This window comes from Lissotriton vulgaris, chromosome 2_1 (assembly GCF_964263255.1).
Source record: "Lissotriton vulgaris chromosome 2_1, aLisVul1.2, whole genome shotgun sequence".
Taxonomy (NCBI): domain Eukaryota; kingdom Metazoa; phylum Chordata; class Amphibia; order Caudata; family Salamandridae; genus Lissotriton; species Lissotriton vulgaris.
Window position 1 is genome coordinate 356,590,823 of NC_141687.1, and position 25,532 is coordinate 356,616,354.

The window sequence follows — 25,532 nt, forward strand, 5'->3', positions numbered from 1 at the left end:
CGCGATGTAGGCTCCGGCGTCTCCTTCCCACAGCCGGAGGACAGCAGATGGCCCCCGACTCGGGCGTAGAGCCAAGCAGAGCGCCACAAACGTTGCCAAGAGGGGGGATCCTTCAGCACATCTCCGCTGCCAGTAGGGCTGGAATGGGTACGGATTTTAACGGATTTTGATAAAGAAGGAGATCGGCTCGGCGGAGCTCTGAGCTAGGCGGCCATTCACATTGGCGCCAGGCCACACCCCCTAGTAATAATTTTTAAATATAAGAAATGTGATGACAGTAGTTTTACGCATGTACTCTTTTATTTTAATTACATTTTTTTTGTACTGCAATGGTTTTAATTCACTATGCAAATAAAATCTATCTATCTACAGCCAGGAGGTACTTTAATAATTTAATAACCATGGGCGAATCCTATATTTCAGTCCCAGATATACAGATTCTGAATTATATCCTGGGCTGGTGCAGGGTGGATAGGGATAGACCATGCACAGCACTTACGGTAAGAAAGAACACGACTTGTTTTTACAATACATATACTGATAGTTAAGGGAAGTTGCCCACGAGTTTATTAGCTCAGGTGTGACACTCACACGGCTGAAAATGACAACTATCACTCCGTTCTGTTGTGAATGAATATGGTGGCGGCACTCATTCGTGTTTCCATTCAGAAAAAGTTAACGAGGAGAGAAAAAAAGGCTGATAAATTCTTACACTCTACTAAATCCCCTGTGCAATACAGGAACAGAGCAGGCGTACAACACAAGCCTATATCCGACCCTTCTGTCCCCAAACCTATGACAGCAAACGGGGCCTTGAACAGATTGGCTCCTAGAAGCAAACCAGTTAGCAGTGCTGCCCGTTTTAAGTAGATTAGATCAAGCGGAGCTAATTTATACTGCCATACTGTGGAAACATGTAAATATTCGACTGTAGGGAACCGGATTTCCTCTATTTGTTTAAACGTTTTATTTAGGGATTTTTCATTTAAAACATTTCAGGCAATATCCAGCTAGCATTTTAAGCAGTATTCAGAGTGATTCATTTCAGACTTCAAAAGTAAGATGGATGTGGAGAAGTGTGGCTCAGTGGTTAGAGGCGGCAGACCCGGAAGCTGGGATCGACCGTGGACCAGGGTTCGATTCCCCGCCTCAGCGGGTCTCGGGCTCAAAATTCCACGGCCTCGACAATTCTCGCTCCGGTGCCTACTCAACTCACGGGGTCTCACTCTGCAACTCTAGGCAATAGCTTGCTTAATCTCCACTACGGCCCCTCGCGGCGGGATGCCTGGCTTTCACCCTGTGGACACCCTGCCGGGGCCTCTCACAGGGGAATATCAGGACGGGTTCCCTAAGCAAGCGCCAGGATGCCCTTTGGGTGACAGGTTGCGCTATATAAGTACACCTACATTTACATTTACATTTACATAACAATCTGTTACAGTCATATGACAAGAGTGATGCAATGCTATGTGGAATAACCATGGAAAAGCCGGGAAAGTACTATACAGGAGTTAATGGATGGGCATGGCAGAGGCATTAGGGGGTGGGCGACTGGGAAGCTTCTGTGGAAGTGTTATTGGGACTATATGTCTTCACTGGTCAAACACTGCAATTCAGATTTTTTTAAAGTAACTAACATATCCAATATCACATATTGGAGTTGACTCGGGTGCAGGAAACTGACACATTTTTTAGGTCTCACCTAGCGTTGCAGTGCATATGCTGCTCACTCGGCACGACCTATAGTGAGAGAGTAGGTTTCTGAAAGGGGCCTTGAAGCACCGCCCCTCTTTCTTTTTCATTGGCTGGCATCACCATTTATGCTAAACAGTGGCCTGCCATTGGAAATGGGGTTTTGTGGTGGCTGCCCTTCCCCTTTTCGTCCGTCCCATCCCAACAGGATCGTCTGCTTTGCGGCTGTCGCAAAGTAATTTCTTATCTTTATTGGAGCCATCTGTTTTCACTCAGCCCCGTGTTTATTTTTGCATCGCGCTTTCACTTAAAGTGAAAGTGAAAGCGCGATGCAAATATAAACAAGCGGCTGAGTGAAAACAGATGACGAGCGCTTGTTTAAGAGGGAAGGGGGCCTGGAATTTATCAAAAAGTGTTATCAATCAAGCACTGTGTGAACGTCCTCTGGATCACGTACACAGACAATAGATATTCTTCCTCTGAAATTTACGCCAATTGGGTTAAAGGAGAATGCATCCCTGGTCCACCATGTTACACAAACAGAAGAGCATTGATTTTGAAATGCAAGACCAACTTAAGTTCTATCCCAGTGACAAGACACTCCTTTATTCACTCCGAGAAGGAATAATAGCACTAACTGTTTGAAAAGTGATGGTAAAGAGTCCAGACAAACTTCCAGTTCATGAATCTTCATGGCTAGCAGGCAACTTCTCGACTTTGAATAGATGAAAGGCCTAGGTGGGCCCCTGCTGCGACCTGAGAAGGCTCTCAGTGCAAGATATAAGTACAGCACAAGAAAGCAACCCCCACCTAAATGGCACTCACCAGTTGCTATTTGAAATGGCTGGCGCCACCTGGGATTATGCACTGCCCATTACTCCGCCGTATGATTAGAAGGCCTGCAGCCTTACAATATTTTCGTTGGGCAGAGTCTTAGAGGGCAGCAACCATTGGCTTTTTGGTGGGTCAACATAAGAGTGGTACCATCGACAACTGGCACAGAAGAAGGACACAGTGACTCGAATAAGGGCCATTGGAATCGAAGACAGCCTGTGGCTTACAAAAACACTGAGTGTATGTTTAGCTATGGAAATAAAGCGACCTAAAGACAGTCGGATTACAGTCATGAACATTTGTTGACTGTGTGGATCAAGATATAAACCTGTAAGAATGAGTAAACTTGTTTTGAATTTGTGCCTAATGGGCCGCATTAGTTCGGTGCGCAGCTGCATTCTGATGTGAATTGATCTTTTATTGAAAGCACACCACTTCCTTGATCATGCAGCATTAGTTAGGGCAGCGCTTGATAACCAACAGGTCTCTCACATGGCAAAAGAGGGGCTGGATAAGCATCCTCTTTATGTCACCAGCCACTGCGATCTTCTTGAATCCAATGCCAGTGTTCACCATTTGAGTGGCATCATAACCCCGCCTCCTGAGGTGGGGTAATCGCCATGCACAAGCGTGATTGTACCTGTCTGGGCTGTCAATTACGTTGCTGTGGGTTACTTAAATATATGTAACTCAGAGCCAAAGTAAATAAAAACAAGAAATTAGATAAGCACGTAAGTTATAGCCCTTGGCTGAGCATGTTTTGTTCTGAGTAACCTGAGAGACTTCCCATGCCGCTTGCAGAGTAAAGTTAGGCGCACGGCCAACATGCTAAAACATGAAGTGTGGAGGCTGTGATGCGGGCACCGTAGGCATCAAATAAAAGGAGCGCGGCCTCCAATATTAAATAATAAACTATGGGGCACCATGCTGAGCCTGTTTTCATATTCATAATTAACTTGTAATTTGTGGCCAGGCCATGCTGAGGCAGGGAAAAACGAAAAGAAACAAGAAACGAGATAAGGTCATAAGTTTCAGCCCTCGCTGAGCACGCTTTGTTCTGTGCGACCAGAGAAACTTCCCATGCCGCCTGCAGAGTAAAGCTGGGCACCCGGGCGCCATGGTAAAAAATTAAGCATGGCAGCCTTGAAGCGGGTGCCATGGGGATCAAACAACAAAGAAAAACAAGCCACAAAAATAAATAAGACAAGATATGCACAAAGCGCGTTGTTGTTCGAGCAGCTGGAAAGCCACAAAAAAAGAAATAGTGCGCACAGATTTTCATAAATAACTATAAGGGGAAGAGCACACGTAACAGGGGCAATTTGTCTACGAGGTTACAAAAGGCGAAAAGGAGTGAATAGTAAGCTACTTAACCAATCAAAAGCCGGGATTTACCAAGGACAGAAAGAGGAACCAATTACAAAGATGGATGGAGCTGCAAGCCCATATTCTAGATACAGCATGTCTCAAGAGACAGCTCATGCGTTGTCTAAGTGAGACCTAAAAAGGATGCTACTTTTGTAATTTTGACTCCATCAGCAAAAACTGATTTTGGAAATTACATTTCCATGATGGTCTTTCGTTGCCGGGTGGTTAGAAAACCGTCACCCCTATACCCTGGAAGGTTATGTTATTGCTAAGATGTCGAATATGGTATTATTTCTGCAAGAGACTTCCAGTGAGAAAGGTGCTCAGGATCACAAGGGTGTTTGAAGATGCATCAAAGTTACCTTCATGTCCAGTGGGAAGTGATTTCAATGAGAGCTTTTTACCTGGGAGAACTCTGCCCAAGATAATACTGCTGTGTGCCAGTTCACGGTGTTGAGTGTTCAATTAGAGGTTTTTTTAAACGAGAAGGAAATCTGCTTCCGTTATGTGATAAGACCCATGAGAAGTTAATGACCACGCCAAAGTCTTCTGGTAGTGCCCTGTATATATGTGACACCAATCTACGCCCCCCCCCCGCCAATGACAGAAGGACCTGCAGAGTAGTAGCAATAGGCGGCTCCTCCGGAAATATCGGCCACAACTCTCACGCTACCGCCGAGATCTTCGCATACTGGAGGTACTGTCCCCTGCCCAAGTTGAACATCGACTCCGCTTCCTCCCTCGTGAAGAACCGCTGTCCCAAATACAGGTCGTCCATCATACAACAGCCCCTTCTGTCCACCTAGTGATTGCCACAGTACGACTTATGCGTTTGAATGGTACCACTGCCCACAGCGGAGTTTGGGGGCATATGGTGCTCGTTTTACCACAGTTTTAATTGCGGTCTCCCAGACTGCTGCCACATGTCTAATAATATAGGGGAATCGTATCGGCACCCCCGCTCCCATCATGAGAATGTCAGGTAAAAGGGACCCCGTGAGTACCATCCAGTAACCGTTTCTCCCAGTTGTCCTGCTCATCTAGCTACTGCACTGTGTGTTGAAGCTGCGTTGCTATATAATAAAAACTCAACCGAGGGACCTCCACCCCCCTGCGCCCACATCTTCTGTAGTGTGTCTAGTTTCACACGCTTTCTTTTCGAGACCCACAGGAGACGGTCCAGTCTACGGAAATACGCCTGTGGAATGCCATAGAGGGAAGTTTGTAAAACGTATGGGAGAGCGTGTGGGAGGATGACCATTTTTATGAGGGCCACCCGTCCCATCAAGGACAAAAGGGAGATCCCGCCAAAACTCAAATGGTTTACAAATACCTTCCACACATCTCCCCATATTGTGTTCCAGATAGGCTTCCTGTGCGTGCACCAATCTTACCCCCAGGTAGCGGACCGTATCAGTGAACCAACTCATCCCCACCCCCGGCAGCTCACTCTCTTCCACATTCTGCAGACTGCCCATCGGGAACAGATTAGATTTCCCTGGGTTGAGACAAAGACCCAAGATTTCACCAAAACTAGTTAGCTCCCGAAGGAGCTCTGGAACTGCCGACTTGGGGTGGCGGAGGTACACCATTGTGTCATCGGCTTACATAGACACCACATGCACCATCGTCCCCAGCGCTCCATCCGAGTTCTTGCCAAGGTGGTGAGGAGTGATTGCCAAGGGCTCCATTGTGAGGGCAAAAAGTAGCGGCAACAGGGGGGCAACCCAGTTGAAACTCTATACTGTCCGATACCTGATTCCGGAGGCGGATACGAAACGTTGGTCTACAGTAGAGCAGTTTCAGCCATCTCAGATAGTCTTTCCCCACTCCCATTCGAGAAAGTACCGTCCACATGTAATCCCACTCGACAGAGTCAAAGGCCTGCCTTATATCTAGAAGACTGAGAGCCCCTTAAGCTCCTGCGCATGCTATACATGTGCAAATCTGCTCAAGTTATATGTAGTTTTCCGCCCTGGGATAAACCCAGACTGATATGGGTGGACCAGTTGGGTCATGTAGGGCAAAAGATGCGCCACTAATACCCCACTTAATATTTTCTCGTCTATATTCAGGAGAGAGATGGGCCTATAGGAACTCGGGAAAAGGGGATCCCTCTCCGGTTTAAGAATCATTAATACCAATGCCTCCATCATAGTATTGGGAAGTGTCGCCCTGGCTAGAGCTTCAGTGTATACCTCAAGGAGGTGATCCACCAGCTGTGGGGCAAACGTCTTATAAAATTCAGCCGGAAGGCCGTCTCTCCCAGGACATTTCCCAAACGCGACCAAGCCTCCAGTAACTCTCCCTGCACCTGCGTCCATGCAGTTCTATCAGTGGGGTTCTACTATAGTGCAGTCTCTAGGGATCATAAGAGGGTTTTCTAGGAAGTCAATATCCGCACTTAGCTGGTGGTTGACCCCATAAGTGGTCAACCCCCCTGATAACAACCTTCATAGCCTCCCACTCTGTAGATCTAGTGGCAGTGGACCCCCAATTCTCTCCAAAGTAATGTTGGAGAGCCTATGTAACAGTCTGTATGTATGGACGTCCGTAAGGGCTTCAGCTCGAAGCCGCCATAGTGGAATGGGTGGTTGCCCCGGTCCAGAGGACAGTGTCAGCAACAAAGGCGCATGGTCAGATAAGTACCTCGGCAAATAAGAGATGGCCTTTGTCGTAGCTGAGAGACCTGGAGTAAGGCAACAGTGATCAATACGCGAAAAGGTGTTGGCTGCCGGAGTAAAACAAGAAAACTCCCTCTTGCTAGGGTTATGCGCTCTCCACTCACCGCATAACTACATGCCCTGTAGAATACCCATGAGGGACCTCATCATACGGGGCTTAGAGTTTTCACTTGGGGGCTCCCGATCCAACGCTCCATCAAATATACAGTTAAAATCTGCAAAGAGAAGGATTTCAACACCCATGTAAGGTGTTGCGGCTTTCAGAACTGCCGAATAGAACTCAGAGCAATCCAGGTTGGGCACACAGACATTAATAATGCAAGGTTCCCTCCCTTCCCATCTTCCAAACAGGATGACATACCTCCCTTCAGGATCGAGATCATGTTGAAGGTGTTGGAACAGGACCCCCGGGGCCACCCACACCAATGCCCCAGTGCAAAACAAGAGTAGGATATAGCATAGATTTGTCCCCTCGAACTTTTATGAAGGCTTTTTATAGTGTTCCCCAAATGTGTGTCACCTGCAAACCTACAATCGCTATTCCATATTTCTTCAGTAAAGCATGCACTCTAGGGTGCTTGTCCAGACTGGCTATCCCACGGACATTCCAGTTAAGAAACTTCAATGTCTGTGATGTCATGGCAATGTAGTGATAACTGAGATGTCCTCTCCCCTGCCCTAGATGTCCCTCTATTCTCCACTATTGTCCATACATTGCAATGTACTCTACATTTGACTTCATAGGTTCTCCAACAAACATATAAACTCCCACAAACTGAACTAACCCTACCCCCTCCCTTGTGAAGCAATAAAAGTTTGAGTATACATTCCCATATAACCAACCATACATACCGCCCTATTCCCCCCTTCAAATAGCTACCAAGCACTGAGCAAGAGATTTAGGTACACCAGGACGCAAGACTCTTCTTAAGCTACCCCAATGGACCCGGTCTATGTCGGGGACGTCGCTACTCCGGCAGCAGCCCAAGTCCCTAATGTATTAAGTGGAACAACATGACCCCCAACCTGTACCCCGTTCAGAAGGAAATAAAGCAAGACTAAACATTCAAACCCAGGGGTCAATAGGCCACCTCCCGAGCCTCAGAACGCCCACCTCCTCGAGAGCACTCCCATAACTACTGCCAACCAGTCCTTCCAGGACCCCAGGAGTTCAAAGCTCCCTGTAGACTTATCTATGCAGTTCATCAGTTGCTAAGAGACTCATAGGATTCAGTCATGACTACTATCTGGGCCCTCTGCTCCATGCTCAAGGTCTGGCGTGGCCTCCATCGAATCCGGAACAACCTCCGAATCTGATGCCATCTTGGAGGACGGTGATTTGGCCCAAGCTCATAGTTTTTGGTGCCTGTTGTGTAGACTGTCTACGTCCCTTCAAGGGAGACTGCGAGATATGCATCCCGGCTGAACTTGTAGAGGAGAGCAAGCGCATCCCCTCCGGGGCCCTGGCATCCAACCAGTCTCCCACCTCCTACACCGAGAAGAAAAACAGGGCCCTGTCTTCACTCTCCACTCGTAGTTTAGCAGGGAACATAAGACTATATTTAAGGTTCACGTCCCTGAGCCATCTTTTGATAGCGATGAATGTCTTTCTCTGTTCCTCTACTCTTTGGGTGTAGTCCGGGTAGATGGCTATGAATGTCTCGCGTAGAAGAACCACCTTCCACTGCGAGAGAGCTGAAGCAAAAGGTCTCTATCTTTAAAGTTAAATAGTTTTGCAATTATGGCACAAGGGTGCTCCGGGCCTAGGGGTGGGCCACCAGCGCCCTATGTGCCAGCTCCATACTGAAAAATTATGACAGCTGCTTGGCAGCTATTTCGCGAATGATCCAATCCTCCAAGAACAGGTCTGCTGCAGGGCCCTCCACCTTCTCAGAGAACCCCACAAATCTTAAGATTACCCTTTCGGGACCGACCTTCCGAATCTTCAGCCTGGTCTTCAAGCCTGTTCACTTGGCATTTCAGCTCTACCATCGCCCTTGACCTCCTCCTTTAGGACCTCTGTGTCCTTTTTCGTAACCGTCACCCTTTCCAAGACTTTCCTGAAGTCACACTTTAACAGATTAACGTCTATAGCTACAGCATCGATCTACCGGGTCAAGTCATCTCTGGTCGACTGAACGGCTCTAATAACGTCCACCAGTGTCAGAGAATCCTTGCCAGCGCCCACAAGTGCTCCCTTTTGCAGTGGTCCATCCTCATTTCTATCCCCCAGGCCGATGGGTATGGGCTGGGCGTAGTTTGTTATTTTATTGGATTGGGATTTTGCCGTTTTATCCTTCCCCATCATGGCCGGCTAGGTGCTCAAGCTGTATCTTATGCCACCCTCTCAGACCTTGGCGGGCAGTGTGTCACTGTCACTGTGCACCAAGTACTCGCCTTCAGGCCTTAGTATCCACGTGAGTTCAAAGGTGGCCCAAGAACTCTCACCAGCTACAGATTCTCACCCACAACTCAGTGCATCAGGCCCCCTCCGGCCTCAGGATAGCCGTCACTTCTCAGCCGGCTGAGCTAACTCGCCGTCCGAGAGCCTTCAGGTCTTATCACAAAATGAGACTCTGCAATGCCATACAGTATCAGCAGGGTGGCCAGGGCACTGGGTCGTCATCTCGCACCATAGGCACGCTGCTCACGAGAGTCTCCTGGCCTGTCCATGCTCATGCAGCCCGATGGTCACTACACCCTTGGCCGTAAAGATTCTTGTGGACCACGTCCTGACCAGCAAAGGCTTGTATCGTCACCCCGAGGCATGCACCTGCGATAAAGGGATGCCGCCACTTCAGGCAACCCATGGGCCTGCAGATCGATCTTCGGAGTCTGCTCCCCCCCAGCTGTCTTCACCTTCAATTAGTAGGCACTCCGCAGGCCCGGGGGACACATGTGGGCATGTATTCGTAGTTTCTCTGCTGCCAGGGGGGCCGCCTAACACCCACAGGGGACACAAACCAATTAGGGAGGAAACAATTGGCTCTCGGCCCCGGAGGCAATGTCCTCCCCCAGCAGACGCAGGGTCATCCTATGGTGGTATTCGGCAGCACTCCACCACTCCCCATTACCGCCTTGTGCACCTCTCCCGACCAACAGGCTCCACAGATCTACTGGCTGGACTGCTCCGTCCAACCCAATCATTCAGTCTTCAGGATGGCGGCCGCTCCTGAAATCACTCGGTACTCCAAGCTTCGAGACAATTCCCGGAGCTCCGAACCTCTGGTCGGTTCCGTGATGCAGGCGGTGGTCCCGGAGTATCCAGGAGACTTGTCTCTCAGTCGCTAGGGACCAGGATATTACAGGATGTTGGTTCAGCAAAGACTGCTGCATGGAACTCTGTTCGAGCACGTCTGAGCGGCCATGCTAGCAATCCACGCCCCTCCTTTCTATGGGTTATGTTGAACCCGGTTATGTGGATTTCTCCCTCAGTGGTTGAAAAGTTGCTTGGGTTGTGTTCAACCCTGTTCCGTGTGATTCTCCCTTAGTGGTTGAAAAGTGCTTGTGTAATGTTGAACCTTGTTTTATATGGGTTATGTCACGTGTACTTTGTCTTGTGGGTTGTGATGAACCCTGTCAACTTGCAAAAATCCTTCCTCAGTCGTTAAGTATATGTTTTTCCTGTTGCATTATAGTCCAGGGGTACAGGGGATAAGTCTGTGGGGTGAAAGATACCTTTTTTTTTTATATTTTATTGAGCATAATCAGTAGAAATCAAAAACTTTCATTACAAAAGAGTGACAGCATAAAATAACAATAATGCATCAGATAATTCAATACAGAAAATATAACAAGGGCAAGAAAGAAAGCATTATTAACCAATACAAATACAAACCAAGAAACAAGGTTACAAAAGAGAGAAACTACATAAATAAATAAAGTCAAATCAATTCAAATCAAATCAGGAGGGACGTCTTGCATTAGAGTACCAATCGGAAATTGGAGCCTAGATCTGGGCACCAAGAGCTCTGGATTTTCTTAAACTCGTACTATATATAGCTACCTCCTGCTTGTATGTGGCAAGGAATCGACTAAGCCACATCTGAAAAGTGGGTGCATCAGGATCTTTCCATCGGGCAGCAAGTGTAATACTAAGGACGGCGGTGCCTAAAAAGACAATCCTCCGTTCCTCCGTATTATAACCTAAGGATTCATCATGACCCAAAAGATATAAAGTAGCTGAAGCTCTAAGACTCCGACCAAAAACTTGAGCCCAAAAACCTCCAATCATAGTTTGTAAAATATCAAGTTTGGGGCAATCAGCAAATATGTGAATTAAATTTGCTTGAGCCTGTCCACATCTTGGACAACAATCATCTGTCCGCAAACCCCACGTGAAAAGCTTGAACGGGGTATAATAAAGATTATAGATAGTTTTATAATATTGAGCTTTAAGATTGGGGGCTAAAAATAATGTTGCTGAGAGTGCTAGGGAAGAATCAATATCCACATCTGGGTTTCCGAGTTTTAGTGCCCAAGCTCGCTCGACACGATCTAAGTCATCAACAGAAAATTCAGAAAGTGTGTCATATAGAGTTCCTATCCTGGTGGACCGTTTCCCAATAATAGAAAAAAAATGAAAACTATCTAGATTAATGTTGAGTTTAGAGTTACGAATACTAGTAAACACTTGAAAGTATTTTAAATAATTTGTAGATGGAATAGCGAATCTCCGCTGAAGCCCTTCAAAGGATGGGGAGATATCTTGTCCAAAAAAATCACCTAGTGTGTAGATGCCAAGATTCTCCCATTTCCTAGAAATGTTATCCTTTAGACAAGCCGGTAAAATCGTGCTATGCCATAGAGAGGTGTATTTAGTGACTTTAGGAATACCTAGATGTTTAGAGGCAAGTTTCCATATTTTCCATGAATCGCTAATCACCTTGAATTTAATCTTTTTGTAATATGATGCCTTAACTTGTCTCAAGAATAATGTCCTTATTTGGGCGAGTGGTTGTGTCAGTGTTTGTTGGAGAGTTGTGGTACTTAATCTTTGGTATTCTGTGTGCTACCACTGAGTTAAGCTTGTCTGGCAAACTTATGTAGTTTGGTGGTGGTTATAGAAGTGCCTGTTTTTGTGAGGTCCTTTTTAAATGCATCATTTGAGGATGTTGTGAAATGCTACACAGTCTGGTGTTTAAGTAGTCTGTGCTTTCAATGTGTTCTTATAGTGGGAGACATTTGTTTTTTGTTTCAAAAGGTGGTAGATGTGTGATATTCTGCTTGTCAGATTACCCATGATGTCATGGAATGTCAGTCGAGCCAGACAGACCAGGTCAGAGCATCTAGCTACATATGCTCCCATTGGCAGCTGCCACAAACAAAGGGTGGTGGGAAGAAGGGGAGAAGTCACACAGTGGGGGGTCAAGTTTGTTAGTAATACATTTTTTTTTTTAAACTTACCTGAAGCCACCGGCTACCTCCCGTATCACGCCTCCTCTCCTCTTCCCCGGTTTTGGCTGGCATGTTGACTAACATCTATAACCGCTCCTCTGAAAGTGCCTCTATTCCTAGCAGTTGGAAGTTAGTCCAGGTCAAGCCTATTCTCAAGAAGCCCAACAGTGACCCTTCCACACTATCCAATTATAGGCCTATATCCCTTTTACCATTCTTTGGGAAAGTACTGGAACATCTGGTGAATAAACGACTTACCACCTATATTGAGACACATGCTTTGTTTGATCCTTCACAGTTAGGGTTTCGCGCTGCACATGGTACAGAGACCGCAGTCATTGAGATAGTGGACAACATTCGTCTCTCCCTGGATAGAGGTGAGTCAGCAATTCTGATCCTGTTGGATCTATCGGCGGCCTTTGACACCATCTCCCACAGCATTCTGAAACATCGTCTGTAGGAGATTGGTGTCAGGGACAATGCCTTAGCCTGGTTCGAAGACTATCTCACCGGCCGCTATACCTATCTCAAAATGGACACCCATGTGTCTGGAAATAGGCCTCTCACTGTGGGGGTACCTCAGGGGTCGATTCTTAGCCCCCCTTCTGTTCAACCTATATGTGACCCCACTGGCCAATATCATAAAATCTTATGGCTTCTCCACAGTATCCTATTCCGATGATACGCAGGTATTAATTACCTGCAATTCTCGGTGTCCGGACACATGTCTAAGGTTCAAGCAGTGCATGGTTCATATTAGCAGATGGATGAGTGATAACAAGCTCCAGCTTAATTATAGCAAAACCGAAATCCTGCTATTTGGCTCAGCCAAAACTATTTGGTCCCAGGAGTGGTGGCCTCACGAACTTGGTCCCTGCCCAGAGCCAAAAGAAGTGGTACGTGACTTGGGCATTATGCTAGACAGCACTCTTTCAATGAAAGCACATGTGAACCAAATATCAGGCATATGTTATGGTATACTTAAACAACTGCGTAAAATATTTAAATGGCTACCTCTAGAGGCAAGAAAACCTCTGGTTCAGGGGCTTATTATCAGCCGTCTAGATTATGGTAATGCCATGTTTATGTCAATCAATGAAGGTGTGCTTACTAAACTCCAAATATTACAGAATGCAGCAGCCCGGTTGGTACTGGCATTACCTCCAAGGTCTGCCTCTGTACCTAGCCTAAAAAAACTACACTGGCTCCCAGTGCGGCAAAGATGTCAGTTTAAAATCCTAAGTCTCACCCACAAACTCCTCTATGGTACAGGCCCCACCTACCTGGCAAAGAAATTAGCGTGGTATAAACCGTCTAGAACTTTACGTTCAAGCACAAAGTCCTTTCTTGTTCAACCTAAGGCGCGTACCTCCAGAAATGGATGCAGGGCTTTCTCCTATCTGGCACCGCAGCTATGGAACAAATTGCCTTCCCATTTGCTGTCTCTCTCTAACCATCTAGAGTTCCGCAGGAGCCTGAAAACCTGTCTCTTTCCTAAGTAATCTCCCTCTCACCCACTTTTTGCTCCCTGCAATGGTTAATTGCCGTTTCTCTGCCAAGCGCCCTTGGTGAATTGTTGCGCTATATAAAAGCTTTTGACATTTGACATTTGACATTCCTGGTCCCGGAAGCCCCTCAGACAGACTCCCATCCAATCCCCGTACTGCAGAGCCCGAGCGGGCTGGAAAGACGTTCCACTCAGACCAGGGAGTCTGTGGGGTTTCTTCAGCCTGGCTGTTCAATGCAGCCGGGCTGGAGAAACCTAAGTCCGCATGTGTGTTTTGGCCAGCCTGAGACAACCGGCCAAACACATATGCACTTAGGGTGTGCACATAGCACTCCTTCTCACACCTCCCATGCCTCGGGCCGCCCCTCCCTAGAGCGCTGGCACAGAGCCGGCAAATGCAAAATAAAAAGATTACTGTCTTTGCCTGTGGTTGTTACAGTTTACATTTGTAGTTTTAACCTGCCTGTGATTGCATATTTTATCACCTGTTTTGTATTTTAAACTTCTGGTTTTCCCTACCCATGATTGCTTTCATTTAACGTGTTGAATTGTGGGATGTGCAGCCCAAACTCTGTAGTTTATCCCTCTCATTCCTGGTGACAATTCAGTTTTCCCTCCAAATTTCTCCTTTGCTCTGTGCTAAGACCTGTATGTTAAAACAGTGCACCCCCAGCCACAATTTTGTGTTCACAAGCCAGTGAAACCAACCCCCCTTCCCCCCCCTCCCCAGCAACAGGGATATTCTACATCAGAAGGTGCTTCTGTGAGCTGTTTAAACAATGTTTACTAGGGACTGTGCATTTCGTTTTTTGGCCAGTAGAGGAAGTAAAGTTGTATTCAAACAGTATTGTTAGATGTCAAGTTAGTGAGGCCTTTACCTGCAGAAGTCCAAAGTGTGGATTGAGCCTGTCTGTCTGTCTCCTAGGAGATTCTGAACAAGAGAAGCAGCTTCCAACTCCCAGGCCAGCAAACCTTGTCTGACGTCGCTAGGACCTTATATGGTCTGCTAGTGGTTGGTACATGTGTACACTGATTGGTGGTTGTATCTGGTGTTTCTAAAGGATTAGGGTTAGTGTCCTCATTGGTTGGGTATTTGAGGGTTCTGATTGGTTTCTGGGTCTGTGATTCCATCAATGTAGGGTTGGGACTAGGGCTATGGTTAGGATTTCTAGTGGAAGTAGGGACTAGGGCTTCCTATGTTATTGGTTGTTGGGAATAGGGTGGGACTAGGGCTAGGGTTAGACCTTTAATTGGAAGTAGCGATTAGGGCTTCTGGTTGCTGGACTAGTTGTGGGACTAAGAGTAGATTTAGGCTTTCTATTGGAAGTAGGGACTAGGGCTTCCTGTGCCATTGGTTGCTTGGACTTGGGTTGGGACTACTGGAAGGGCTAGGGCCTCTATTGGACGTAGAGATCAGGGTTTTTTAACTGATTGGGTGCTTGGACTAGGGCTAAGATTGGCTGTAATGTCCTGGTCTCCTATTGGTTCTATATTTTAGGGCTAGTGTTGTGATTGGATAGTGTTAGGGCTAGGGTTCCCATTGGCTGAGGGGGTCACCTGATTACTACGGCTATAAAAGGCCAGTGTTAGGGCGTCTCAGCCCGGGCATTGAGGCTAAGGGCGGAGAGGACAAGGGCAGTTGCCTGTTTGAGCCTGTTCAAGACTGACCAGGGCCAGAAATGCTGCCCATTAACCCATTTAGCAATACCCAGCCCACATCATCAACATCCACAAACTTATGGATCTATATATTTATCACATTCTTCTAATTCTAGCATTTCCAATGCACTACTCTATTCCTCAGCCTATACTTCACTCAATATATCTTCTAGCCCAACCTTCAGATTCATCTGAAACATCTTTCTACTATTCTTTCCAATGCACTACCCTATCTCTCATCCTGTACATCTATCAATATATCCTCTACATCCACTCTCATTTATCCCAAACCCCATAACACTAGTATGAACCCCAAAATAACCCTTTCTAGACTCTCTCCTACTCTACCCCTCCTTGCATCATCCGACACCTCTTTTACTATACCTATCCCCTAAAAAAAACCTTTCTAAACTCTTCCCTCTGACGCCTCCCCTCCAAAACTCCTTTTTACTCGTCCAAAAGCCTCCTCCTGCTGCTAAAAACAAACACAAAAAGAACACATTTCACTCTTTTATCCCTCCACTATCCTTTTCAATCAAAATTAACAGACTAACATGTTCACTTCTCAAATTCCATATTCAACTATACTAATCCTTTATGGGTTCCGGAGTGGCGTGCTACTCGCCAGAAAAGCACTTTAACACCCATCAGGGGTAACAAGTGCTATATGAATGCAAACCTTTCTTCCCCTTTTATCCCTCCACTATCCTTCTCACTCCAAATAACTGACTAATATCCACCACTGAAATTACTTCATATTTCACCATATTAATTCATCACTAATCCTTTAGGGGCTTCCTAAATAGAGTGCGTCAATACCCCATCAGTTGTACCAAGCGCTATATAAATACAAACCTTTTTCCTCCTCTACCCTTCTGCTATCATTCCAAGTCCAAATAACTGACTAACCTATCCACCACTTGAAATGTACTTGCATGTTTCTCTATACTAATTCAACTCTAATCCTCTTTGGGTCCTGGAGTAGCATGCTACTCGCCGAAAAAGCGCTCTGACACCTAGTCAGGGGTAGTAAGCGCTATATAAATGCAATTACAATACAATACAAAATACAATGGTGGTGTCGTTTATGTATGCATTCAACTTCCACAAACCATCTCCCAATCTACTGTCTGCCTATTTTTGCATGCCAAACTGCCTCACAACACATATGCTAGAGTCTACCATATTGCTCATTCTATTTTGCTGCTAATGCATGCACTCTTTTTATCTGAGCATACCAGTGCAGCTTCAATTGAGACCACCAATCATCCATACTAGATTCCGTTTGCAGTACTTGCACTGCTCCACAGATAAAATAAGGATGCCAACTTAATGTTTTTCTAATTTCTAATTTCAAATATTTACACATTTACAGAGCCTTTTAAAAACTTTCAGTTTTCATTTTTTATGTATATTTAGTTTATTAATCTGCTATTGTTTATTTATGTAAACAGTCGCTGACCCCCGAGTATGTGTTGCAGGCCCTAAGGGATCTGAGGGCCACAGGTTAAGAACCACTGCCCTAACACATTGGTTTATCCCAGTTCCAGTTAGGGGTGCAAGCAGCACGGAGCCATGCTTTCTCTTACTCAAGACATCTGGCGATAACCTTAAAGTAGTGCCTCATTCGGAGACACCTGTACCGTATGAGATGTACAGAGCTCTCACTCCTGATGCTCCAGCCGCAAGAAGAACCATTATAATTAAAAGTGAAGCGAACTGAACTCCTCAGTCCTCCCACCATCTGCGCCAGGTTGTCCACGTTAGACATTTAAAAACGACTGTATTATTAATATGCAAACGCGTTACATCTGCAAGGCGACCTTAAAAAAGAAAATGGGTGACTGTTTATCCCTTGGAATAAACACTTGTATTCCTCTTGCTTGTGGAGCTCGGTATGTCCGCCTCAGACCCAGGGCTGGTGTCTACCATGTCAAGCGTGCTTCTGAAACTACTGGCAAAGCACATTCCTCCTAGAGGCACTCGATAATGACAATAAACCAGACAGTTCGCCACCTAATATTAAATTAACACAAATATACAGCACTGTGTCCATGTGTTAGGTACCCGCATGCATGACATCAGCAACCCACAAGAATGACACTAGAAAGCACTTAGAGTCCTCGCAGTGGTACTAAAGCGCTATTCCATTGCTACAGTACATGCAAGCCTGGTCTCAGTGAAGGGGCGATTATGAAGTAAAAGAGGTCAAAAACATAACAGCTCCAACATTGAGGGAAAGCTGCTAAGTGAAGTGCTCAAAGGCAGACATTGAGGAAAGCGCAGTAGAGAGGTACAGAGCACGGGCAGATCAATGATTCTCTCTCAGACTAGTTAGTAGTGCTGTCCAAAAAAAATGCTTGTGCTTGCATGTTGGCAGACGGCCTAATCTCACTCTCTGCTGTTTCAAAGACACAAATGCATCTAAAGTGGTACAAAACATACGGCCTGTTAAGAAACCAGCGTTCATGCTATGCAGCATGGCTAAAAAAATATTGGCAAAGCTAATAGGTTTAATATGCGAGACCTACTGGCTTAGAAAATTCTTGTTCTGACTGTTGTCCCCAACACGCCCATTTTTTGCGAATGTTTTATAGAATTGTACAATTTTTATAAATATTATATGAATTCCTCCATTTATTTCCTGCCCATGTGTGCAGCTGCTGTGAGGTCGTGCAGTGTCCAGGACAACTTTCACCGGTTAAAGGCTTTGGCAATTTACACAATAGGCGGAATTGCACTGTCATTGAAGCAGCAGGGAGTCCGGTGCAATTTGATGTAAGCAGAAATGAAAACAGCTGAGGGGGGCTTGAGCACAGGTAAACTGTGCTTACCAAAACTATGGGGGTAATGTGTCAAAATCTAAAAAGGCATGATTTAAAAAAAGTATCTCCTCCAAAGGTACTGATTGCAGTTGTTATGAGTATGTTCTGAAAAATGCTATCAAATGGAAGAACGTCCTTCAAAAACAGTGTAAAAATCTGGCGATTAAAGTTCAAAAATAAATAGGTACCTACAATTGCATGGCGAGTCTCAAATCCAAAAGTTGGTATCCTTGAACAATGTATAAGAAAACTGGAGCAAACCATTTTTTGAGGAGTAACATTTTTTAAAGGTATACTCTTCATTAACACCAAAGTAGACATTTACTTCGCAAAGGCTTCCCAAAAAGGTTTGCACTACCATCAAAATTGGAGCCTCATAGAGCCAATTTACTATTCTCTACTAGACACAATGGTAACACTACCTTGCTGTGCTACTTTTATCTAATTGTATCTGCTCTACCCTTACACTTTACTACACTCTATCTTTCCTAAGAAACATTTTGACAGCACTAAAAGTACCAGCCTCAGTGGTAACTTCGTACTGTACTCTAGCTGTTATAACCCAATACTTCATATTCCGTTCCCTGGATCTATTTTAACATCTCCACTACTAATTCACTTTAGTCTCAAAGCATTCCTGGCCTAATAAAACTATACCCTAAGCAAAGTTATGCTATCTAAACATTGTACCTATAAATATGCTACTTTCTAAAGCTTTTACAAGCTAATCAATACTCTGGAGCCTATTCACAAAGGTAACGTACACATGAGTAAGTCTACATGTGTACATCTACTCTTACACTTTTGAGCAACTTTTCTGCTAGTCACAATTTCCAAATGTAAAGTTACTCAAAACATAGATTTACATGTCTCCATCCCTGAAACTGGCGGTGGATCCAAATTTACCAGTGTTAACTTTACTTTAGACAAAAAGGAGCAGTAGTAAGTCCAGCAACATACATGGCCAAGGACTGATTAATTTAAAATAGTTTAAAATATGAATACATTTTCCTATTAATGATAAAAAAAAATAAAAAAAATGTATTTGATTGAAATATATTTTAATAAGCTTTTAAAAATTGAAAAATAACATAACATTTTATATTAAAATACTACTAAAATCCGTTTACTTAATTCTAGACATCACTTTTAACAGTTCTTGATACATAATAAAAAATTTCTTTTAACTTTGAGTGGGATTTTTATGTCATTTATTCTTGAGAAAAAAAATATGAATTTACATTTAATATATTCCAAATAATTAAAATGTAAATAAAATTATTAATGATGTAACATTTTTATTCTGTTTTTAAAAATAAATATCTAAAATTAATGTACAATAATATTAACATAAAAATATTTTTACGAATTATTTTCATATTTAATAAATTCTTCTACATTTTCCTACACTTTACAATAGGAAGATCTCTGTGGACATGTATTTATATTCTTTGTACGGAGACTTTGCAGTTGGAGCAGAGATCTCTGTACAGAAAACGATAGGTGAGGAGCACGTAGGTTTGTGAATACCATTTTGTTGTAATTGTACGTAGGTTTGTGAATACCATTTTGTTGTAATTGTAGTACTACTGACGTGCTACAAAATGCAGTTTGTAAATAGTCCCCACTGTGTTTTTCATATAAAGTGTTTTAAAGGGCACCATGCAACCAAAGACCGATAACAGATATGCAATGCATTCTCCTTGAGCAAACCTTATATGTCTCACCCCTAATAAGGGGACATGCTTTATTCCAGCCCTGTTGCCTAACAATGTCATCATACCTGTAATTGCAGCAGAATGGGCTGTCCCGATGTCTACAGAGAGGATGTCCTCTTCATTCAAGGGTGCAGACCGCACAGGAGTGAAGGTGTACGCTTCATCCACTTGCTTCTCCTGTGGGGGTTCACCCCATTCAGCTGTGATCTCATCGAGGCCAAGTTTATTGAACCTGCAGAGGAAACACATGAATGACAGCGTTAAGAACACAAACCAGCAGTCTGCCTTTTTATAAATCGCAGCCAGTGGATGACCAACTAAACGTGTTCCTGGCAGCTGGCAGGCCCTCTCACACTGCAGTTGCCACTTGCAAAAGGTATTATTTTTATATGTGTGTATGGCATGAATGCAGAATCATATTTTCACTGCTGAGTGCATCACTAATTTGTTCTAGCACAGTGACATTCATTTTGAAGAACCTAAACAGTTTTATGTTGCAAACTCCTCTGCCAAATCTAGGTCTCAGAAGCCTCTGTTCAAGGCCTTGGATCATCAAGACAAGAGTAGGAAAACCCACCTTGATGCTGACTCCACCATTCTTAAGCCTTGCCCTTTCTCCTTCACAACTGGTCCCCTATGCCTGCAGCTACAGACAGAAATCCCTGTCCAACACGTCATTCAAAAGAACCTTTGGAGGCGCAGCACTTAAGCCCTCTCTAACACATGTGTTGCCTATTACTGCACAGTGACTATATGCTTTTCTCAAATGTACAGTTGAAAGACTGTGCTTACAAAGGAAAGAAACCTATGATGTCTCTTGAGAAACTGAAAATTTGAATTGAAAGGTTTCATGGAACAGTTATTTTGAACGCAGTATAAAAAGAAGGTTCTCTTCGCGTATAGTAAACTAAAGTACAATACATGTGTGACCATAGTCTTTACCTTTTGCTCCTTTATTGTTTTGCTATGCAGGTTTTGGTGTCTTTGGAGGGGTTCTTTTTAGTGGAGGGACGTTTAATTGAGTTTGAGGTATAATTTTATAGAACTCCATCTAATCTATGTGTCCTTTCATTTGATCCTATATTGCATTCAGGTAAAATCTTTAATGGCAGCACATGATAGCAAAGTTGTCACCGACCAGAGACTTATGGATATTAATACTCTACTTTCTCAATAACCAGGCACTCAACTAAATCAATGGTAAGTGATGAGGTATACAACCCAGCACCATACTGTAGGGCTAACCGACTTGAAACTTACAAAAACAACAGAAAACGTCCAATTTCAATATAATTTCCAAGTTGATATATTTAAGGAGCTTTTAACAAGTCCTGTGGATTAGGAAAAGGGGCAAAGGCTTCCCCGAGACGGCTAACAGGTTTTTATACTCTGGAGGCTGTTGCCCTCTTCTAAAACGGAATGCAAACTCTGACCTTGGTATTATTCTAAGTATCGAAAAGGTGTAGCTGAAAACATCTCAGGTTCGAAAACAGACTGAATTTGTTAAGGAGATATCTCTCACTGGAGAATGCAAATACGTTCTGACAAAGCGAATAGTTTTGCTTGCATTTTTAGTCCTAAATAAAATATTTAAAAAGAAAAAACCTAACCATATTGAAAAATGGAAACAAAAAAGATAGCTTTCTGTAAAAATAAAAAGGTCCGTAGCTGTAGTCCTAGTTCGGCAGTGTAGGAATCTTCATTGAAGTCATAATGGCTTGAATAATTCTCCGCTTCCTGAGCAAACCCCGGAACACCTTTCTGCATAGCCATTCTTCCATGGGTTTAACACAGTTGAATTTCTTTCAACCATCTAATTCATGCAAAATGATGTCCCCTGGAAGTTTATCACAGATGTAATCTTTTCCAGACTATTCAAAATGTTGCCATGGGAATGTCCAACTTTATTAGGTTATATCATCGGACATGTAAAAGTCCTTTCAACATTATGTGCATGAAGGTAAAAATGCAGCATGATAGGCTTACATTAAGTGTAGATAAAAAGACGGCCTGACCCTTTTATAGCCTGGGAGACACCCCTTCCCATATTACATTCTACAGGCAGATACCTGCCAGAGCCAATTTTTTTTTTTGTGTGCAAACCAAGCAAACCAATAATGCTTAATACAGGAGGGAGCTGGGTGGGTCACTACAATGAAGATTCCTACGCTGCAGAACCAGGACCACGCAAATGTAGCCTTTTCTTCTGTATCATAGGATATTCATTTATAGTTCTAAATGCTAGAGTAGAGTAGCAAGCTAAAAGTATATTATACAGCAGTTAGGTCATAGAAGTAAAATATAAAAACTATTCTTTAGAAATTCACTATGTAAACAATGCTTTCATTTAAAAAGATTTCTGTTTCTTGACCAATTTTAGCCTAATCGTGAGCATCCATTTCTAGGCAGCAGTGCAAAGTAAAAATATTCACAGGCTTACATGTTGCTGCTTTGCAAATGTCTAAATGACAATGCCTAACCTAGGCTGTGATTTCAGCCTTTTGTCTTGTGGACTGGGACTTGGGTCTACATGGAGGAGGATGGTTAGAGAGCTGGTTAATTAAAGAAATAAATGCTCCTATCCATCTGACAATAGATTGTTCAGATGTCACCAGATTTTGCCTCATATGACCATAATAATAAATAATTAATGTGTCCTTTTTAGTATCTTTAGACCAGGTGTCTCCAACCTGTTGATTGGGCGCTACCAGTAGCTCCCAGACACCTTCAAAGTAGCTCCCAACCTTGAGTTCCTTTTTAAATAAGCACAGGGACAAATTTATCATTTAATGTAAAAGGAAGGTGTGTGTACTTTATGTTATTATTCTCAAACTGCAGATAGCAGAGCCTGCTAATGAATGATGCTCAGTCAGATTTTTGTGCCAGACTGGTTCACAGAGGTGAAGAACTGAAGTAAAAGTCAGAACAAAATTATGTTTCTGACTGCTTTTGAATGGCAGAAAATGAAAATGAAAAATTATCTTAATGAAAACTCTTCATTTTAATTTTCTTCCATTTCAAAGTGTTGCATTTCCAAACAGGAGGCCTCTTGCTTTCAGTTGGCAGTAGACATCAAGCCATATTTATAACTGAAAAATAGTTGTTTTTTCAAATGGGAGAAATTTAAAGTGAAGAAAACGTTTTTGATGAAACATTAAGGAGCTTATTATAATGTCTGTCGCGGATATGGGTCCGACCGACCTCTGGTTGGCGATCCCGACCGCCTAATAATGATTCAACCGCACATGGAGTGGTCGCATACTCCCATTTCCCTAGCATATGCTACGACCGTAAACTGGTCGTAGCCAAGCTCCCATAGGGAAATTGGAGGTTGTGCTTATCACTGCACCGTGTGGCAGGCACCTCAGGGTGCCTGCCACAAAGTGCAGGGATTAACAAGGGGGCACCATAGGTGCCCCCTCGGCCCCCAACTGGAAGCCGCAAACAGAAGGAGGCCCTGCTAGGGGCCCCCAAACTAGCTTTTGGACAGGCTTTCTATATGGGAAAGCCCAGCATGAAGAGCCAGCCGGAACCCAAGCATCGTAATCCGGAAGGCGTAAAACACTGTCCATATGGATTATGGGCCGGTCTCCGACTGGCTTACGCGTTCCTTGTGTCCGTCGGAATCTAGGAGGAATGACCGGCCGGTTTCACTTCCGACCGCCTAAATTGTAATTAGGCGGTAGGAAGTGAAACCGCCGATCTCGGTCAGAAAGCCTCCGACCTAAGGTCGGAGGATTTCTGACCGAGATCATAATCGACCCTAAATATTAATGTCTTTCTCCACTTTCAAGTAAGACAAATGCCTCTTAATGTTTTATGAACCATATTTATTCACTTAAAATTCCTCCCATTTAAACAAATTTTCCTGTCAACCATGCCTACAGGCCAGTAGAAGCAAGATGCTTGGTGTTTGTAAATGTGACACTAGGAATTGGGAGACAATTTAAATTATGCGTTTTATGGAATCCACGTAAAGAAAGGTTAGTCTTCAGTTTAATTTTCTCAATACAGTCCCATAAGTGAAAAATACAGCCATTATTTTAGGTTGGAGAAGTTTAAAGTGGAGAAAAATGTTCCAGACTGAACAAATGGCAAAAGGTATGTCTTGTGCCACAAGTACGTACGACACAGTCTTTCAGTCACCCCTGAACACATATCCCATTGATAAGCACACATGTTTTTACATCCCCAAAACCACACTCCCACTAACACACATGGTAGCCTTGTCATAATGCCCTAGTCATAATATTTTGTTCAAACCATATTATCTGGCTCTATGAATATTAGGATTAAAGCTAATTATGCTGGGTATAGGGGTATCTGGTAACAATGTATGAGTTGCTTAGCATTCAGTACCTCATAATGATAGAGGGAATAGAGGGAGTAACTGCACTCTATCTTTTTGTGAGAAAATGGCCTCTTATTTTTGTGATATATCGTCGAACAAACTTACAATCCGTTTACTTGTCTTAGTATCATTGACCTCAACATCACCCCTTGACCCTAAATATCGTGACAAAAATCCTCAACTCACACATCGTCAATTCTTGCTTGTCACTGATGCAGAAGTACTTAATCTACTCGAGTCCACCAAACGGTATCACCTTAAGATCCCTGCCCCACTTCAATTCTCAAAAAGGTTCCAATTCCTATTGTCTCTTATCTTACTAACATTTTTAATGGGATGTTCAGCTCTGGGACCGTCCCTAAACTGTGGAAAAAGGCCTCCATTCTTCCACTTCTTAAAAAACCCATTTTGGACCCAGACAATCCAGGGAACTAACGCCCTATCTCAAGGTTGCCATTTCCAGCAAAGATAGTGGAAAAACTGATTAATTCTCAATTTACACAGTTCGTTCAGGATAATTATATACTGGACCCCACCCAATTCGGCTTTAGGGCTGAGCATAGCACAGAGATTGCTTTAATCAAGACTACAGATGAAATTAAAACTATTCTTGATAAGGGAGGGTCTGCAGCACTTATTCTCCTCGATTTGTCGGTGGCGCTCGATACCGTGGATCATGCCACCCTCTTTGACCGCCTCAAAAAATTGAGCATCACTGACAAAGCTCTTGACTTACTCCAGTCGTTTTTAACAGACAGGGAGCACTCAGTCGTGTTGGGAAATTTTACATCTAAGCCTTTTTCCCTACCGTGTGAGGTCCCCCAAGGGTCTTCTCTGAGTCCCCTACTCTTCAATATTTATGTCCTAAAACTCTCCTTTCTGATTAGATCTTTTGGGTTTTCACCCACTTCGTACGCAGACGACATGCAGATTGTCGTTTCGGCATCCAACAAAGTAGTATTTAATACTTCCCGAGTTCAAATTTGTATGAGAGCAGTCAGCAACTGGGTGGGTAAGCACTACCTTAAACTGAACTCGGAGAAAACCGAGGTCCTTCTATGTGGCAATAAACCTCATTCCTGGAATCCAGCATGCTGGTCCACGGAGTCAGGAACACTCCCCATCCCGGTTCAAAAAGTAAAAAATCTGGGCATAGTCATTGACGAGAAACTGAATTTTAACAAGCATATCTGTTCATTATCTCTTCTAGCTTTAAAACTCTGAGAATTATTAAGAAGATTCTCCCGTTCATTCCTCTTAATTGGATTATTTTAACGGTCTGTACGTTAATCTCCAAAAACAGTACACAAGGAAAACGCAGCAGCTAGGCTTATCCTTGACCTGCCCAAATGTCATCCTGTCTCAGCTTTTATCAAAAAGCTCCACAGGCTTACAGTGGGTAACCGGCTCAAATTCAAGGCACTGTGCCTTACTTATAAAGCCTTACATGATTCCGGCCCCAGCTACCTTAAACAATCTGGTACATACCTAATCGAG

At 43.9% G+C, this 25,532-nt stretch overlaps 1 protein-coding gene across 3 annotated transcripts in view; it reads right to left on the reverse strand.

The window, feature by feature from the left end:
- NEK8 (NIMA related kinase 8) overlaps positions 1-25,532 on the reverse strand; it is a 232,474-nt gene that overhangs the window by 41,306 nt on the left and 165,636 nt on the right. For all 3 annotated transcript variants that reach the window (XR_015308377.1, XM_086955147.1, XM_086955146.1), the window contains exon 12: positions 19,750-19,916. Coding sequence is in view for 2 of the 3 variants with exons in the window: in XM_086955147.1 (XP_086811273.1) it covers positions 19,750-19,916 (167 nt within the window). In the remaining variant the exon portion in view is untranslated. The remainder of the gene's footprint in view (positions 1-19,749; positions 19,917-25,532) is intronic.